General features: G+C 39.2%; 1 protein-coding gene across 1 annotated transcript in view; it reads right to left on the bottom strand.

Moving 5' to 3' along the window:
- Window positions 1–1300: 1300 nt before the first annotated feature.
- Window positions 1301–20268, bottom strand: part of LOC109075450 (collagen alpha-1(XXI) chain-like) — a 103701-nt gene continuing 84733 nt past the window's right edge. Inside the window, exons 27-29 of the mRNA XM_042768288.1 lie at window positions 14170–14368; window positions 2557–2636; window positions 1301–2178 (exon numbers count right to left, since the gene is read on the bottom strand). Of these exons, the coding sequence (XP_042624222.1) occupies window positions 1991–2178; window positions 2557–2636; window positions 14170–14368 (467 nt within the window). The 3' untranslated portion in view covers window positions 1301–1990. The remainder of the gene's footprint in view (window positions 2179–2556; window positions 2637–14169; window positions 14369–20268) is intronic.

A 20268-nucleotide genomic window follows, 5' to 3' on the forward strand; every position in this document is an offset into this window, starting at 1 on the left:
TATCATGGATGTCTGAGAGACGTCAATATAGGAAAGAAAACATGAAGCATTACAGAAGAACTCCCACACCTCCCACGAAAAGCTTGCAAGCAGCAAAAGAAACATCTGAACAAAAAGAAACACAAATGCAAAATGGACAGTAAATCTAGCATCATAAATACGGCGAGATGGTTGGCTGGTGATGGATGCACGCCACTCGGGAGAGCAAGAGAGTGAGGAAGTAAAGTCAATGTCTAGGTAGAATTTCCACTGCGAGTGTTGTAGAACTCCTCACACTGGATGCTTTTCACAAGAATTCGGAAGATGCGTTTCATGCCTCATGACAAACAGTGTGAATAAATCATGGCACATCTCAGCTTTTGACAGAAAGACAAGTGTTGAATTGAGTCATGGACAATCAGTGGTGTTAAAGGGGTCCTATTATGCTTTTTCACTTTTTGAATTTTAGTCAGTGTGTAGTGTGTATGGTTGGGCATAAAAAGATCTACAAAGTTGCAAATCTAAAAGTCCACTCCAAAGGGAGACATTTCGTTTGGACTGCCGCATTGTTTTCCAGGTTTTGTGATGTCAAAAAGCGGCCCATTAAAATATCTTTAAAATAATTCCCGCCTATGGAAATTCGAATGGTTGGGGGGTGGGGAGGGGTGAGGTCATGGTTAGAACGCTTGGTTGAGAGCATCAGCCAAGAAGATGACAAAAAAGAAGTGCTTCATGTTTTGTAATACGTAAAATAATTCATAAATAACTATTAAAATAGACAGCAATGCATATTTACAGCACCTTTTGAATTTCAGAATTTTTGAAATAAACATAATACATATTACTTTTGAATTTATCTGTACATAGTAAATGCAGTTATTTTTCAGCGGGTGAGGGGTGTGCCGAAGGGTGAATCCATATTCAGAAGGGCACGGAAAACAAATAACGTTTGCTAACAGTTGCCTGTTACATTACAGTACATAAAAATTCACATACCACACAAACAGAGTTAGTAGGAGAGATGACTGAGGACAATAGCAAAGGATTTTTAGATTCTGAGCAGCACTGACAAAACTTCTAATCTTGTAAAATGTGTGGTAAGTACTGATGCTTCAAAGTATAAACAGAGTACATGCGATTGCGAATCTCGAAAGTGAAAGTGAAACTAAAAAGCGATCATGCACTCAAAAGCAGTTTCAATTATATGGGTCTTGGCTGATCTGCGATGCATGATAGTTTATATAGGATTAAAGCAATTTATATAGGCCTACAGTATACTTACCCAGTGATATAACTGCGAGAGAAAGTATTGAAATGTATTTATTCTCCCTTTGGTTCTGTATACACCTCATTTTCTTTCCGAAAACATCAACAATGTGATGTCTATTAGCCATCGGTGACGGACGATGCCATTGTCTATCGGCCCAACCCTAGTTACCACTCTAATATGTCTTGCAATATCCATGTGTGGAAAGGTTCAATATTCTCGAGCTCTGAAACCGGCTCAAATTGATATGGCAATATTGACGCCATCCTTAACTATAGTGGAGCAGACAGAACTTGCTGCTTTGGCAAGGGGTGTGGCAGTACTGAAACACCATCTAATCTGTTCGCCAATCACAACACACTGGTAAAGCTAACCAATTACCAACACATTTCGTTTTTCGGAAGGCGGGCCTTCATTAAACTTGGAACTGATCGAGCCGTTTGTGTCAGGCTGGGGAGAAAGGTATTGTAATAATGTAAATTATGTGAAAATGACCAAACATGAGAGCATGTTCTAGTACACTCCCAAAACAAAATCAAGACTTTGTAAAACAGCATAATAGGACCCCTTTAATGAAGGCAACATCATCTTGATATTTATACTTTAAGAGGTACTTCATGTGTCCATGAGTGAGAAACACTCTTGAAAAAAATTATCATCCTGAGATTGGAAAGATTTGCTGTTTTCTTTCATTCACTTGAGCAGCACCTCATCCAGACTGTCTGCATTTCAGCCAAAGCTCTGTCAATAGTTTGGCCCTTTACTGAAAGGATCTCTTCGCAACATTGCGCCGTAGCACATGGAAGGATGGCACACGCCTGGCTGACCGGGCTCGCCAGGGTGCCCCCTCTTCCCCTCCTCGCCGTTGTGACCAGGTGGGCCCGGCTTTCCTGGGTGGCCTGTTTTTCCGACCCCTGGTGGACCCATTGAACCTGAAACAAAATCATGTGTCTGTAAAATAAACTCACTGCCTATATTACTTGACTTCATTAATTATTAAATATGCCATTTCGTTAATCAATTTTAGTTTGAAGTACTATAGGAAACTATAACATTCCTTTGCAAAGAGAATGCTATTGACCAATGTGCAGTTTAAATATATTACACATGACAACAAGAGTAGAATGAAGTGCTGTTGCTCATTTCATGGCAGTTACGGCCAGATAGAGTTGGAAATTGTTGTGGAAAACTATATTTATTGCAAACAAACAAACAAACCAAAAATTTTATTAACATTATATAATGTAATCTCAGGGCCAAAATAATATCTAAAAAATGTATATGTTAGTAGTGGTGCTGCATCTGCTCACCTGGTGGTCCTGGGAGACCTGGGTCTCCAATTTGTGACCGTCCTTGATTTCCTTTCTCACCCTTTTCTCCTGGATCACCTGAACATATCCAAAAAAAAAAAAAAAAAAAATGAAATCAATATTCTGTGTTCAAACTGATGAATACATGTAAATCTATGCTGATTCAAATTTCACTTTGAAAGATTTTCATTCAGTTTCTTTAAGCTACTGCAGGAAAACTAATATGACAAAAGCCCTATGGGATTTGTTTGAGAAATGTGTTTTAAATCCCATCTGAATCTGTCAAGTCTGTGTTTTTCTCACACACATCATCTGTCACCTTCAGTTTTTGGCAAACTCAGTGGTCCACTGAGAAATATAATCATGTCTGAATTAGGGCTGTCAAATGATTAATCACGATTAATCACATCCAAAATAAAAGTTTTGTTTACATAATATATGTATGTGTACAGGGTATATTTATTAAGTATATATAAATACACACACATAAATTATATATTTAGAAAATATTTACATGTATATACATTTATATATTTATATTCTTATATTTTATATTATATATAAATATATTTAATATATAAACATAACATATTCTTCTTAAATATATACATGCATGTGTGTGTATTTATATATACATAATAAATATACACAGTATACACACATATATTATGTAAACAAAACGTTTATTTTGGATGTGATTAATTGTGATTAATCATTTGACAGCCCTAGTCTGAATGTGAATGTTGGTGCTTACTGATATTGCATTATCCCAATGCGTCTCGTGTTTAGCATAACCTAAACTACTGTTTCTGCACTAATCTTCCTCATGTTGCACTTGTTTAATATGGATGGCATCTGGCAAAATACAAATATAAATATGAAATTATAAAATATAAGGTAACACTTTATAATAACTTTCATTTATAAATCATTATGAAACATTATATAATGCTTAACAGCTCAATAGTTAATATATATTCACATAGCTAAAAATATGAGATAATGCTCTTGTTAATGCTTACTAATGAACTTACTTAACATTACCTAATGATTAACATGATTATTTAATGTAAATCGAAATGCTTACAAATGCCTGTAAACTTTCAGTTCATATGACCTTCATTTATTGCTATTTTTTTCTGTAGACCGCTATGTACACATCTTAACAAATAATCTATTAATTATTTGTTCATGTTTTTGCAGTACCCAATCTAAAGTGGAAACTAGTCATCATTTGCAAATGTTTATAAATGTTTACTCATCATTAATACCTTTATAAGCAGATATCTTGATGGCAAAAAGTGTCCTGAAAGACCTGAATTTACACTATTCACACATCTTTACTTATCGTTTATTAATCAGTTGTTCATGTTTTTGCAGTAGCCAATCTAAAATTGAAACTATTCATCGTTTGTAAATGTTTATAAATGATTACTAATCGTTTAGTATCTTTATGGTCTTTGGACATTTAGCTAATGTAGGTTTGTGTAATGGGTGGCTGGTTAAGGTTAGCTAAATGCTTCCTAAAGACATAACAGATTGTAATTTTGGTGCAAAAATATTTTTATTACCTCAACAATCATTAGTATACTACTATTCAGTATATAATTAAACAGGAAATTCCTTGAATCATACATCAACAGGAGAAAACAAATTATTTTTTTCAAGAAAATATGTATTTGTGATGAGTGGGACAGGGCCGAGAGCCATGGGAATGGGTCGAGGCCGGTGGAGTGATTGGAGATGAGCGACACCTGCGCCACTCATCGATCTTCGAGTCCCACGGAGGAGCTTCGGAAGGATAAAGGGAGGAGCGACGAATGTGTAAGACGAAAGAGGACCAGGCCTGGACTTTATTTTGTGTTTGGTTTTTGTTTGTGCACGGCAGTCGTCCGCGAGGGTTTATGTGCTGTTTTATGTTTGTTTTATTATTAAAGTTTCATTTAAATGTTCGCCGGTTCCCGCCTCCTTCTTCCCGTGATTATGAAGGTTTTTATTGTGTTACAGTATTCATTTATCAAAACAACATAATTTAAACAGATTGAACTGTGTTCCCATATAGTAATCAAATTGACCCTTGTACACTTTTGACCCTTTAACTAACACTTAAACCTACCCATACCACCAAACCTGTGCTTAACCTTACCCGTATCACACCTCAATAGCAGAGAAAGTGTTGTGCATTAACACAAGCTTTTAATCATTATAGAACATCTGTTAAAATCATTTGTAGATTTTCAAGAAGTGCTTGATCATATGGAATTGAAAGTCTAATGACATTTGTAAGCATTTTAACTCACATGAAATAATGATTTGTTTGAACATTATCTACTGTTTAATAAGTTTATTAGCAAACATTAACAAGCACATTATCTCCCGTTTCTAACTCTTTTAATATATATTAACTAATGATCCATTAAGCATTATATAATGTTTGTTAATGATTTATTAATGATCGTTATTACAAAGTGTTACAAAATATGAATATAAAATTAGTCATATCACAGTAATTTCTAAGACTGTCAGCGACTGGTAAAGCACTATTTGCATGGGATTAGTATTATCTGGGGACCTTGTGTGATTAAGAAATTACCCCCCACATCTGAATTTTGTGTGGCGCATTCGCACGGGATAAGCGAAGCCTGTGATTTTACTCGAATTAACTGACTTATCTCTGGATATGAATTTTCCTTACCACATGTTGCTATAGATGTCATCCATCTCCATCTAATCATTCTTTCTGTTTTGGCTTTTCTGATGGTTTTCTCAGCTTTCGCTTTCTGCAAATTGTATAGCTATATGGTATATAGTGACAGGGCCAGTTCTAGACCCTTTAGGGGGCCTAAAGTGGTCTGGCTTTAGGTTGTTTATCTGAACAATTAGGGCAGTGATGCTTCCTCAAGAAAGTTTAGCATTATCATGTGTTTTAAGGTTTGTCAGTTTAAATATTAAGTGATTAGTAATAAGTGATTTTAAGCCATCCAAGTGCAAGATGGCGTGAAAGAGATCTCAATGCGGAACTCAGTCACTGTCATAGATTGTCACTGTGCGCACACACACCTGAAGCCATCTCTCAGACAGCAAGCAAATACCAAATTATGTCAGAATGGCTGTCTCGACGATTTATGAGATAAAAACAGTTGGTTATATCTTAAGGAAAAAAATAAATGGTTAAGAAAATATTGGATGTGCATTCATGTTACAGACCCAAGCATTTCTTATTTTAATAATGTTAATCAAACAAGAAAAGAAAAAGAGAGAATCATCAGCAAAATATGGTAGGTCATTTGCGGGTAAATTTTTACTTTACAAATTACAGACACGACAATGAACTTTGTCTATTATGTATTACTGGTGCAACCGTGAGTATAAAAGTGCACCTGTAAAACACATAATCATGTTAATTGTACACAGTGTCTTGTTGCCCTTCTCAAGGAACCATGGTTGCATGGGTAACCTGAGACGTCCCTTCCCGAATAGGAACTCACACTGTGACCCTAGAGGGCACTTTGGGGAACGAGTACCCACACCACCATGCTGAAGGGATAAGTGAAAAAAAGTGAAAAAGACTGTAAGGAGACCTCATCCTTAGGTACACATTATCAGCTCTCACAGAAATCCATAACACTGTGAGGTTCATTGCTGAAGAAATGGGACACCAGTCCTATAATCACCCACATTCATCACAGGGATGGAAAAAAAAAAACTCCCTGCATTATTGCATAACATATTATAAGTGCGGACGTGAGAGGCAATACTGCCCATCTTCTTAAAACAGCATAACATTGTGAAGATCATAGTTGAAGAAGTAGGACATGAGTTGCAGAACAGCCCACCTTATTCACATACATCTCACAATCTTAAACCCAATGCAGAGAGAGAACCACTCTTGTCTTATTGCACAGCGGATTATAAGAAGTGTGAATGTGAGCTGCGGAATAATCCATCCTCTTCACATACATCTCACAGCTCTGAGCACAATATGGAGAGAAAAACCTCCCTGCACTTTTGCATTTTTGAGTAATGCAGAACATCTAATTTTGAGGTTTTAGATGCAAAGAGACATGGGGCATGTCTCTGCTGTACACTGCTGTACACATTATGGAGTAAAGCATACATGTAGATAGGCCTCCTTTGACTTTAGAGGCCTCCGCTCCACAGAGCTCTGCCTAGTTAGCAATGTCAAGTTATAAGGCTCTCTGAGAGCCTCCTTGATATCTCTCTGGGGCACAGGATGTGGTCTGGCTTCCTCTTGCTTTAGAGAGTCACCATGCTGAAGCTTTCATCCTTAAAGCTCAGCCAGGCAGTTGTGCCAAGTTGTTAGGCTCTCTGTGAGCCTCCTTGGCTAGCTACCTTTACATAGGAGTGCTGTTAGGCTTCCTTTCGCTATAGAGAGTCCTCTGCAGAGGCCTCTGCTCCCTAGAGCGCCACTTGGACACTGGTGCCACTGGTGTTAGGCTCTCTGTGAGCCTCCCTGGTTAGCTGCCTCTGCAGAGGAATGTTGCTAGGCTTCCTCTCTTTATAGAGAGTCTTCCTGCTGAGGCCTCCACTTGTTAGATCCTGCCTAGATGGCAGTTTCAAGTTTTTAGGCTCTCTTTAGACCTCATTGGGAACTGTCTTGAGAACAGGACATAGTTAGGCCACTTCTTATTTTAGAGAGTCATTATGCCAAGACCTCCGTCCTTAGAGCCCAGCCAGCCAGTAGTGCCAAGTTGTTAGGCTCTCTGAGAGCCTACTTTGCTAGCTGCCTCTTCAGTCTTCCTGCTTCTGTGAGCCTCCTTGGCTAGCTACCTTTACATAGGAGTGCTGTTTGTTTGGTGCTATACAGGTGCATCTCAATAAATTAGAATGTCGTGGAAAAGTTCATTTATTTTATTAATTCAACACAAATTGTGAAACTCGTGTAAATTCAATGCACACAGACTGAAGTAGTTTAAGTCTTTGGTTCTTTTAATTGTGATGATTTTGGCTCACATTTAACAAAAACCCACTAATCTCAACAAATTAGAATATGGTGACATGCCAATCAGCTAATCAACTCAAAACACCTGCAAAGGTTTCCTGAGCCTTCAAAATGGCCTCTCAGTTTGGTTCACTAGGCTACACAATCATGGGGAAGACTGCTGATCTGACAGTTGTCCAGAAGACAATCATTGACACCCTTCATAAGGAGGGTAAGCCACAAACATTCATTGCCAAAAGAAGCTGACAGAGTGCTGTATCCAAGCATGTTAACAGAATGTTGAGTGGAAGGAAAAAGTGTGGAAGAAAAAGATGCACAACTAACCGAGAGAACCGCAGCCTTTTGAGGATTGTCAAGCAAAATCGATTCAAGAATTTGAGTGAAATTCACAAGGAATGGACTGAGGCTGGGGTCAAGGCATCAAGAGCCACCACACATAGACGTGTTAAGGAATTTGGCTACAGTTGTTGTATTCCTCTTGTTAAGCCACTCCTGAACCACAGACAACGTCAGAGGCGTCTTACCTAGGCTAAGGAGAAGAAGAACTGGACTGTTGCCCAGTGGTCCAAAGTCCTCTTTTCAGATGAGAGCAAGTATTGTATTTCATTTGGAAACCAAGGTCCTAGAGTCTGGAGGAAGGGTGGAGAAGCTCATAGACCAAGTTACTTGAAGTCCAGTGTTAAGACTCAACAGTCTGTGATGATTTGGGGTGCAATGTCATCTGCTGGTGTTGGTCCATTGTGTTTTTTGAAAACCAAAGTCATTGCACCCGTTTACCAAGAAATTTTGGAGCACTTCATGCTTCCTTCTGCTGACCGGCTTTTTAAAGATGCAGATTTCATTTTCCAGCATGATTTGGCACCTGTCGACACTGCCAAAAGCACCAAAAGTTGGTTAAATTACCATGGTGTTGGTGTGCTTGACTGGCCAGCAAACTCACCAGACCTGAACCCCATAGAGAATTTTCATTTTCCAGCATGGTTGAAAATGAGAAACAATCGACCAAAAAATGCAGATGAGCTGAAGCCCACTGTCAAAGAAACAGCACTTTGGTCAACTTCGTTGTTTTATTGGGTGCTTTATAAATAAAGTTGTAGTTGGAGTTGGGGTTGGCCTTCCATACCACCTCAGCAGTGCCACAAACTGATCACCTCAATGCCACGCCGAATTGAGGCAGTAATTAAAGTAAAAGGAGCCCCTACCAAGTATTGAGTACATGTACAGTAAATGAACATACTTTCCAGAAGGCCAACAATTCACTAAAAATGTTTTATTTTTATTTTTATTGGTTTTATGAAGTATTCTTATTTGTTGAGATGGATTGCTGGGTTTTTGTTAAATGTGAGCCAAAATGATCACAATTAAAAGAACCAAAGACTTAAACTACTTCAGTCTGTGTGCATTGAATTTCTTTAATACACGAGTTTCACAATTTGAGTTGAATTACTGAAATAAATTAACTTTTCCATGACATTCTAATTTATTGAGATGCACCTGTATGTGCCTCCTTGAAATCTATTCTTGACCAGGACATAGTTAGGTCCCCTCTGGCTTTAGAGAGTCGCCATGTTGAGGCCTTTGTCTTTGGGGCCCCAATTAGAATTGTGCCAGATTGATAGGCTCTCTGGGGCCTCCCTGGTTACTAAGGACCCTGCTAGACCATCTCTCTCTTGAAAGTCGTCTCTTTGAGGCCCCCGCTACCTAGAAGTCAATCTGAAAAGCTATATCAAGGTGTTAGGTTCTCTGTGAACCTCCTTGATTGATATTCTTAACGTAGGGCATATGTGGGCCTTTTCATGCTTTAGAGAGTCTTTGTGTTGAGGTCCTTGGTCCTTAGAGCTCGTTTAGGCAGTAGTCTCAAATTGCTAGGCACTCTGTGAGCCTCCTTGGTAACTGCCTTTAATTCAAAGAGTATTGCTTTGCCACCTCTCGTTATAGAGCGCTGTCCTTTGTAGGCCTTCACTCCCCAGAGCTGTGCTTGAGTAGCAACTCCAAGTTATTAGGCCAGAGAAGGGAATAAGGGTGCACACCGGAATTTTCTCTGATAGGTTATGCTGTGGTTTTGGACATAGGGAGGTAAGTCATGGAGGTTGGTTGGTTGCTCTGTGTGCTTAACAAACAAATTCCAAATGGTCAAAAATGCAGCAGCTAGAGTTCTTGGTCACACTTTAATGCACTATCAACAAAGAATTAACTATAACTTTTGCCTCAATAAACTCAATAAACTAATTTCCTTTGGGTAGTATTAGGGAAGTGGAATATGATCATGCAGAACTTGTTACATCGTAAGAAGAATGGCATCTATACTAATACTAATCTGTTTCATTCTTATTTCGAGGTTACCATAGACACCCAGATCCAGTCTGTATCCTGATCAGATGGTCACTGCAGTGAAGTGAAGTCACCTTTATTTGTATAGCACTTTATACAATACTGGTTGTGTCAAAGCAGCTTTACTGTGTTTGTCAATAATGCAAGAAGACAATAACAAAGAGTATTTTTTTTCCAGCTAAAGTGAGTTCATTGATGATTCAGTGATGTCATCATCCAGCTCAGCTCTCTTCCAATAATGTCTGTGCAATCCCCCGGATCCAATCCAGATCCAGTCCAGATAGTGGATCAGCACCTACTACAGGGGTGCCTGCAGGATTTCTTCTGGGGATACGCACTTTTTTGGGGGGGGGGGGCTGGGGGGGGGGGGGGGGGGGGGGGGGGGCTGATACCAAATTATCAGTGAGAGCAGAACGAATGTGTCTCATGTTTTAAACTCAACAAAATGGTAAAATACATATATCAAAGAGCAAGCTCGCAGATGAAAACAACAGAGAACAAAACAGGGATGGGTAAAGTGAATTAGAGCCCTGCATAGGCCTCAAATATAGACCATAGCCAGTCTTTTTTCCCCTTCTCCCAAAACAGCTTATACTACTATTTCAGATTTTAAAATAGTTCAGTTTTGTTTGTAATGGAAAAGTGATTATAGTTTGTTTCATTTTTTTATTATTATTATTTTATATAAAGTTACTTTAAAAAAACGCTTGGAGTATTTTTTTTTCCGTTCATTAAATGTAAGTTGTTTTTGTTGTTGTTGTTTTTTTTAAAGTAATGACCAAACGTCCAGCGGCAGACAGTGAGTTGGTCATAGCCTATGTTTGATCAATTTAGCCTTCTCAAATCAAGACTTGCTTAAAATAAAATCTTTAGATATAAAACTGTTTAAGCATATCACAATGCTAATTTAAATGTTTAACCTATATAAATGTGTTGTTAGATGCATTTCCAATCGTTTGTGTGGAGAGTGGAAGCTAAAGCATGCTTTGCAGGACATGGAGGTGCCAGCACGATCACTTGCATTTTTTTCTAAAAGCGGAAACAACTTAAAATACTCAGTCATTTTTGCTCATTAAGGTAAGATACATCATTCTAAACTGTAAAGGGTCCATTTTTATTTGTGTGCACTCACAATATCAACAAAAAATTTTGCTTTTATAAAATAAAGAAAACAAGCGCTTTCTGCCATCTGGGTCTTGAACAGGAGTGCTTCACAATGATGAACCTAAACTCAGCGAATGGCCTCACAGGCATGATAAAAATATATAGAAATCTTTAAATTACTACTGAAAATAGAAACTCTTTCATTATGCAATCCATAAAGATGCATTTCTCTCTAAAGATGACGAGTCATTTTTTTTTCATCACCATAATTGATAGATGTCTAAAATAAAAAACAGGCCCGATTATAATTTGCGTTTTACTTTATAATTCTCTACAATTAAAAAATACAAATCAAATTATAATGGCATATATGTAAAACTTTGGCCTATAATTGTATAGCTGCTTATATTTTCTGATTTTTTTATGTTGCTCTGTCATGAATACCTTAAAATTTAAAGGATTTGCTGCAATGCAATTTTGTCTGATATGTTAATTATTTATTAGCCTATTAGCCTTTTTTTAATCCATGCTGCAAATGCTTTAAAAACAGCTTTTAAAAAAATCTAATCTTTATTGTATTCCAGATGCTTTTAAAGTACTTTTCACTAAAAATTTTATGGGTCGCTTGAATGTAAAACATTGTCATGAATTTGTTGTATTCCCATTTGTAAAATAGCCTAGAAATTAATTGTTGTAGGTTAACCCGATCTCATGAAAGTGTGTATACCAGAATTTTCTGCTTCTATTTGGCGTAATATTTATATGCAGAAATTGACTTTGGCATGCAAAAGACTGATAAATTCATAATTAATGGCATGGCAGGTTTTGTCGACAGAAATACAGGACATACAGGCCTACTGCTCAAAAGTTTGCAGGGGAAATCTCAGGTCAGTCTGAGCGCTCATGGTATGCACAATGCATACAGCCGCACACCTGCAGGCGCCACTGAGCACCTAGAGATGACCTCTACAGCCCTGAATGTCAACTGAGACCATGTCAACTAGACAAACCCTAGAGACAGATCCCCTGTGAAGACCTCGTCACCTCACTGGACATCGGCACAAGACCACAGGAACCAGATGAGTCCTCTGCACAATTCTAACTTGTGTTGCAGCCTGGAATTAAACCCTACCATGCTGGTTTCGTCTTGAAAGAGGAGAACTGGTGCCCAGACTGAGCCTGATTTCTCCCAAGGTTATATTTTTCCATTTCTGACACCATTGGAGTTTTGGTTCCTTGCTACTGTCAACTTTGGCTTGTTTAGTTGGGGAAACTTAATTTCTGGCAATACTGTCGACTTGATTGCACAGATACTATCTGAACTTAACTGAGCTCGAAAATGACATCAATGAATCAATGATGAACTGACATTTACTGGAATATTGTTTACTATTGTCCTCTTGCATTATTGACACACTATTTTCCTATTTAATGCTGTAAAGCTGCTCTCACACAATTTGTACTGTATAAAGAGCATTGTATAAGCGCACTGTATTGTATAAAGTGACTTGACGACTGCTGCTGGTGTGTACCTTAGGGATTGGAACCTCAGTCTCAGCCATTTAGGCACTCATTTTTTAGCATGGTGGAGTGGGTATTTAGTTCCTAATAGTATCCACTAGAGCAGGGGTAGGCCAGTTCAGTCCTAGAGAGCCGCTATGGAGCTAGAATTGTGTCTTTATTACATGTGAGAAAATAAAAGATCTGAGAGAGAAAAAAAAGTTTGAGAGAAAAAGTTTTCATACCAATAGCAAAAAATAATAATATTTGAGACTAAAAATTTTTTGAGAGAAAGTATTTTGTCATAGAACATAAAAAATATAAATTTGACATTTTTAAAATTATTTCTGAGAAAAAAAAATCTCTCTCAAAATACTTTGAAAAAACTCTCAAATATATATATTTTTTGCTATCACTGTGAAAACATTTTCTCTAAAAAAAAGTGTTTCTCTCGAAACGCTTTTCTTTGCTAAGGTGTGAAACTATCTAAATCAAAACATTCTTTTGGCATTTGATTTAAAAATAGTATAAACCAGGTGAGTTTGCAAGTTTACCTAGCATGATGGCTGGTTAGCTTTACTAGCGATTAGCAAGCAAATAATATAATACACATTCATTCATGAATATGAGTGCTATTTTTTAATGTTTAATCTTCAGTGATACTGAACTTACTCAGCCAGCTGTGTGTCATCATCTTACCCAAACATTGGAGTGTTCGTGCTCAACTAAACTAGCCATAAGGCAGAGGCGGCATCTATGCAGGTGAACCGAACAATGGTGTAATGATTCAGTTCGACTCCCAAGACAAGACGATGCTCACCTGACTGGCCAATAGGAACGTGGCCCCACCCATGACACAATTCTCACAGTGAAAGCAAAATCCTGACACGAGAGCAAGAAATTGCATTGAGAGCAAAGAAAAGCATTTCGAGAGAAACACTTTTTTTTTTTTTTAGAGAAAATGTTTTCACACTGATAGCAAAACATGTATATTTGAGAGTTTTTTTCAAAGTATTTTGAGAGAGATTTTTTTTTCTCAGAAATAATTTAAATTTAAATTTAAATTTCAAATTTATATTTTTTTATGTTCTATGAGAAAATACTTTCTCTCAAAACTTTTTTTAAACTCAAATATTATTATTTTGCTATTGGTATGAAAACTTTTTCTCTCAAATATTCTTTTTTCTCTCATGAAATGCTTTTTTGCTATCAGTGTGATAACTTTTTCTCTCAAACTTTTTTTTTCTCTCTCAGATCTTTTATTTTCTTGCGTGTAATAAAGACACAATTCTAGCTCCATAGCCGCTGTCCTGCAGAGTTCTACAGGCACTCTTATATAATCACGGCCGCACTGGTAGTGACGTCATATACTGTCACCAGCTAATGTCAAGTTCATTCCCCATAGTGTCCACTAGAGCACCATTTTTCAATCCTGGTCCTGGGGACCCACCACTCTGCACATGTTGAAGGTCTCTTTTATCCTCTACACTGTAGTGCAGTTCATGGAGGTCTTTCCTTACAAGCTGATGATCTGAATCAGGTGTGTAAGGGAGACACACAAAATGTGCAGAGCAGTGAGTCCCCAGGACCATGACTGAGGACACAGTGTCTCATTCCCCTTCTCAGGGAACAATTGTCACATTGACAAACAAAAATTTCTGAGATAATGATTTTCACAATGAAAATTGTATGATTATTATATTGTGTGTGTTTTTTTCATGCCAAGGACACCAGGCCGTCCAGGTAAACCCCGCGGACCTTGCAGCCCATTAGAACCAGATAAACCTGGGAATCCTGGAGACCCATGAGGACCTGGTGGCCCTGGAGGCCCTGGGGGTCCCACCTGTGTGTAGCAGTGTTCACAGCTTCTGTGATGATTGTGTTGGCTACTCAATAGAAGAGCAGGAATCTCAGCTGTAACCCAAAAACATAATAAGATACAGACAGGCCTCTGGCTCAGGAACCTTTATTTCTAATGAATATGTACTTTTTAGGTTTGAAATTAACTTTTTTTTACTCACCAGCCAATTTGGCTTTTGAATTTAGCTATAAACTAATCGGCTACTGAGAATTTCTACTGCCCAAAATATCCGAAAAATCTGATTATATAAAGATTATAAAGATCACAACTTAGATTCAAATATACTGTATTTATTACAATTTTATTTATTATTCTACTTCTGAAAGATTGAATGGCTTTCAGTTTTACTATGAACAATCATTGTTTGCTCTTAGTTTTGCTAATATTGGAGGCTTCTGGTTGGAGGACATAATTTATGAATCACAAAAGGGCAAATTGGTTGGTGAGTTTTACACGCCACAGTTGATTTTCACCCATATTTACTGGCTTGGCAGGTGTTAATTTCAAACTGTATATTTTACATTCAGTACACAGCATAAATGAATAAACCCCCTCTAATATTGAATCAATTCAGTAATTTCTCTTTACATAAATGACATATTGTAATTTCTTTGTTAAATATATTATGTTCCAGCAACTCTGGCTGACCAAAAAAAAAAAAATCAATATTAATCAGGGAAATAAGGTTTCCCAATTAAAGTGATTGTGTTGTAAAAATGAGTACACCCTCTGGAAAACATTTTTTTTACACAAGTTAAAGGCAATCAACAGGTATGTTGAACAAAATATTTAAAATAATATATATATATATATATATATATATATATATATATATATATATATATATATATATATATATATATATTTATAGACATTTAAAAGTTTTCCATAACCCATTCAATCATTCTCTGACTTCAGAATATCTGCAGGATTTTTAAGCTTAAGACATGCACAAATAAAATTAAAAGGGTCATATGATGTTGCTAAAAAGAACATTATTTTGTGTATTTGGTGTAATGGAATGTGTTTATGCGATTTAAGGTAAAAAAAAAACACATTATTTTCCACATACTGTACATTATTGTTTCTCCTCTATGCCCCGCCTTCTGAAACGCGTCGATTTTTACAAAGCTCATCGCTCTGAAAAGCGAGGTGTGCTGTGAGTGGCCAGCTATCCAGCGCATTGTGATTGGCCGAATGCCTCAAGCATTTGACTGAAATGTTACGAGTTTTTTGTTATTGTGATGATTTGTCAGGCATTTGAGTGTAATGTTAAACATAAAACCCATTATAAACATGATATAAACATGATTTCTAGTCGTGTCTTCTTTTGGACGGCAAAAACAAAGTTCCTGAAAAAAAAAGTACCTGACAAAAGAAAAAAAGTTTCCATTATAGGGTGACCTTGAAAGTTCAAAGTTAGTGTACCTGCACCTAGTATTTAAAGGGGTTATATGATGTTGCTAAAAAAGAACATTATTTTGTGTATTTGGTGTAATGAAATGTGTTTATGCAGTTTAAGGTTCAAAAAATATTTGTACATTATTGTTTCTCCTCTACGCCCCGCCTTTCTGAAATGCATCAGTTTTTACAAAGCTCATCGTTCTGAAAATCAAGGTGTGCTCTGATTGGTCAGCTATCCAGTGTGTTGTGATTAGCCGAATACCTCAAGTGTGTGAAGGAAATGTTACGACCCCTTACCATACTGTGATGCCATGTCCCAATGCGATGAGACAAAACCAATAAAACCCATTACAAACGAGGCATTTTTAGCATCCAGTGGGGACATAATTACAGATTATAATACCGTCTTTTTACGTGTTTTAGTATCGGGCCAGGGCTCTAGCTCTTCTCAGTTTGCAGAGGAAGTAGAGACGTTGCTGTGCTTTCTTGGCCAGTGCTGCTGTGTTTTCAGTCCAGGAGAGGTGCTCTGTTATGTGCACACCCAGGAACTTAGTGCTGCTCACTCTCTCCACAGTTGCACCGCTGATGGTCAGAGGAGCATGCTGAGTGTGCACTCTACTGAAGTCAACAACAATCTCCTTTGTCTTCTCCACATTCAAAGAGAGATTGCTGTCACTGCACCACCCAGCCAGGCGGCTCACCTTGCTCCTGTAGTTTGTCTCGTCTCTGTTGCTAATGAGACCCACCACAGTCGTGTCATCTGCAAACTTAATAAAGAGGTTGGAGTTGTGTGACGGTGTGCAGTCGTGGGTCATCAGAGTGAAGAGGAGGGTGCTCAGCACACATCCTTGGGGGACCCCAGTGTTTAATGTGATGGTGCTGGATGTGTTGTTGCCGACCCATACTGCCTGAGGTCTTCCAGTCAGAAAGTCCAACAGCTAGTTGCACAGCGAAGTGTTGAGTCCCAGCTGGACCATGTTGTAAATGAGCTGTTGAGGTATGATTGTGTTGAATGCTGAACCGAAGTCTATGAACAGCATTCTGACGTATGAGTCTATATGTGTGAGTGCTGAGTGGAGGGCAGTTGCGATGGTTTCAGCGGTCGAGCTGTTGGACCAATATGCAAACTGGAAGGGGTTCAGGGAGGGGGGAGGGCAGACTTGATATGGTGCATGACTAGCTGTTCAAAACACTTCATGAGAAAAGGAGTAAGTGCAACTGGATGGTAGTCATTGAAGCAGGATGGAGACGGCTTCTTCGGGACTGGAATGATGGTGGTAGCTTTGAAACATGTGGGAACAACAGCCTGACTAAGCGAGATGTTGAAAATGTCTGTGAAGACATCAGTGAGCTCCACTGCACAGTCTCTCAGTACACGCCTATGAATGTTGTCAGGACCCCGAGGCTTTGCGTGCATTGCTCCAGCTGAAGGATCTCCTCATGATGTCTGGGGTCAGCATCATCACCTGGTCACCGGGGGGAGGTGGGGTCTTCTGTGCAGTGGTGCTGTTTTGTTCCTCAAACCAAGCGAAGAAGGCATTCAGCTCGTTCAGCAGGGAGATGTTGCTGTCACAGGTCCGCGGTGGGGGCTTTGTAGTCTGTAATAGTCTGTATCCCCTGCCACAGGCTCTGAGTGTCTCTGCTGTCACTGAAACGATGGGCTATCCTCCTGGAGTACTGTCTGTATGCAGGCATTAGCATGACAGTGATGTGGTCTGAGGCACCAAGGTGGAGGAGGGGGAGAGCTCCTCTCTGTGTGGAATAAACAAAGTCTCAAATGTTATTACCCTGTGTTGGTGTATTTTTAGGAACACACTCTTTAAGTCTGCATGGTTGAAATCCCCAGTTATGATGAGAACGCTGTTGCTAAGCCACGTTTCCGTGAACACAAAAACACAACAGTCTCTTACAGTCCTCTGAGTTGAGCGTAGTAATCGGAAGTAGTCCAGTTTAATGTCCAAAGAGCGTACGTTAGCCAGTACGATGGTGGGGAAAGCTGGCTTGTGTGGGTTAGCCGCTAGCCTTGCATGGAAACCTCCACACTTACCCCTCTTCTGCTAACTCTCACGCCGCTTGTGGTGCCTCCGCTGTGAGTGAGATGCAGTAGTGGGGGTTGCTGATGGTGTAGACCTCCAGAGCAGACCGAGGTCCCGCAGCTCTTCCGTGTGTGCGGAGTTTAACTCTAAAAATGTGGTTCTGCCAACATCCAGCAGAAACTCACGACTGTATGCACGCTTAAAGACAGGTAGACGCGATGAAGACATACACTCACAAGACACAAGACAAAAAACACGAAAACACTGTTCTGACGGGAGCGAGAGAAGCCGCTGTGTGTGGATGTGTGGCCATCTTGGAACGTATGCCGTTCCCTAAGGTAGTGAGCATGATAGTACTCCCCTTACTTTGAGGGTCATTATGCTGAGTACTTGTTCCTGGCAGCTCCATCATGTGCACAGTTGAGCAGGTTTAGTACTCCTTTTACTTTAAAGGGTCATCATGCTGATTACTCCACTTCCTAGAGCTCTGCCTGCAGCAGCATTAGGTTGTCAGGCCTTCTAGCCTCCCTATAACTGCTTTGTATGAGTCTGGTTCAGGCTTATTGCAGGTTGAATGTGATACTCCCCTTGTGTTAAAGAAATGGTTATATATGATCATCATGCTCTTTAGAGCTCCATGCTATCAAGTTAAAGGATTATTTTTGAAGCCTCCTTGATTAGCATACCTCTGTCTCTGTTAACAATGGAAGGTGATTATTGCCATTTTACCAGCAACATTCAGTGTGTCAAGCCAGAGATTCTTCCCTTGGCAGACACTGGAGTGCCTTATGGTCCAATACTAAACAATTGTCACACCAGATTGAGATGCAGTTGATAAATATGCACTTGATGGTACAGCGGTCAAAATCAAACAGTATCTTGGGATAAAGATGAGCTTTCTTAAGGATTTGCAAGAACTAATGATGCTGCTCTGCTTTTTTGAAGATTAATGTGGAGTTTAGGGACCAGATGAGATTGTCGTAGATGTGAACACCCAGAAACTTGAAGCTTGAGCTACTATGACTCTGATGATGTTAATGGGGTTATGTACGTCATGTTCGTCTTAGTTCGTCTGAAGTCCACAATGATCTCCTTGGTCTTCTGGGTGTTGAGGACCAGGTTGTTGTCAGCATACAACACAGTCAGGTGCTGGACTTCATCCCTGTAAGCCGTCTCATCATCCCTCGAGGTCCACTGCAGAATTTAGCAACAACCCTAATCAAACACACCTGAACAAGCTAATCAAGGTGTTCAGGATTACTAGAAAGTTGCTGGCAGGTGAGTTTGATCAAGGTTGGAGCTAAACTCTGCAGGAAAGTGAATCTCGAGGGCCAGAGTTAAGAGCACCTGCCATACACATTAGTTATCTGACAGCTGCAATCTGCCCAGTGTGTTCTATTGCAACTTTTTTTTGCCCCGATGCAGGTGATGTGAGGCAATGCCACAGTAGGCTTTTCTCAGCACTATTTCTTTGGCATCGGTTTGGTGTGTCCCTACCTTTAAAACCATGTACAGAGTCAGAGTCGTGAGTGAAAAGATTGTATAAAAGAGGGCTTATCACACAGCCTAGAGGCAAACCAGCATACATGTTGAGGTTATCCAAATTAACAGACTAGGGTTTTTTAGTTAATCATCCAGTTACACAATGATGTGCTAATCCATAATTGGTTAAGCTTGTAGACCAGAATTGAGGGGATCACAGTACTGAACGCTGAACTGAACAAACAACATTCTGACATGAGTTGGGACTGTTGTGACAGATGTGGTAAGATCCGTCTCTCAAGATACTTAGCAATGATAGGAATGAGTACAACTGAGTGAAAGTCATTCAAGACCAAACAAGGGCAAGTTCCTGTGCCAGGGACAGATTGAAAATATCCATGAAGACCCCAGCCAGCTGATCTGCACAGACTCTGAGCACACACTCATGCATTCCATCCAAGGCAACTGCTTTCCTTAAATCCACTGTCCAATTGTTGAGCATGAGGACATAAAAGATGGAATCTAGAAAGCATACTACATACGTGGCAAGAAGTCCCAAGCAATAATAAGCCCAGTCTGGATGTAATGCCTGCAGCCTACTGATAGAAGCAATGAAGTTTTTCATGGCTATTTTAGCATTTGTATCTGGTGGTATATAAATCACAGCAACAATCATGCATGTAAACTCAAGTGGTAGGGTCTGCACTTAATAAACATAAGGTGTAGTCAGAACACCATGATTTATTCACATACATGCATACACCACCTCCCCTGCTTTAACCTGTTGCTGCTGCAGTTCTGTCAGCCCTGAAAACGTCTCGGTTACATATGGTAACCCTCGTTCCCTGAAAGAGGGAACGAAGAAGTCACGTCGGATGACCAACGAAATTGGGATCCCGTCAGAGACCAATCCACTTCGAGTGTAACTAAACGAGCCAATGCACATTGGCATGCGATTATTGCATCCAGCTACAGCTGAGTATAAGAGGCAGCAGGTGCACCGCATTCATTCCTGCTTTTGCTGAGGAGCT

The sequence above is a fragment of the Cyprinus carpio genome, chromosome A13 (genome assembly GCF_018340385.1).
Source record: "Cyprinus carpio isolate SPL01 chromosome A13, ASM1834038v1, whole genome shotgun sequence".
In the NCBI taxonomy this organism is placed as follows: domain Eukaryota; kingdom Metazoa; phylum Chordata; class Actinopteri; order Cypriniformes; family Cyprinidae; genus Cyprinus; species Cyprinus carpio.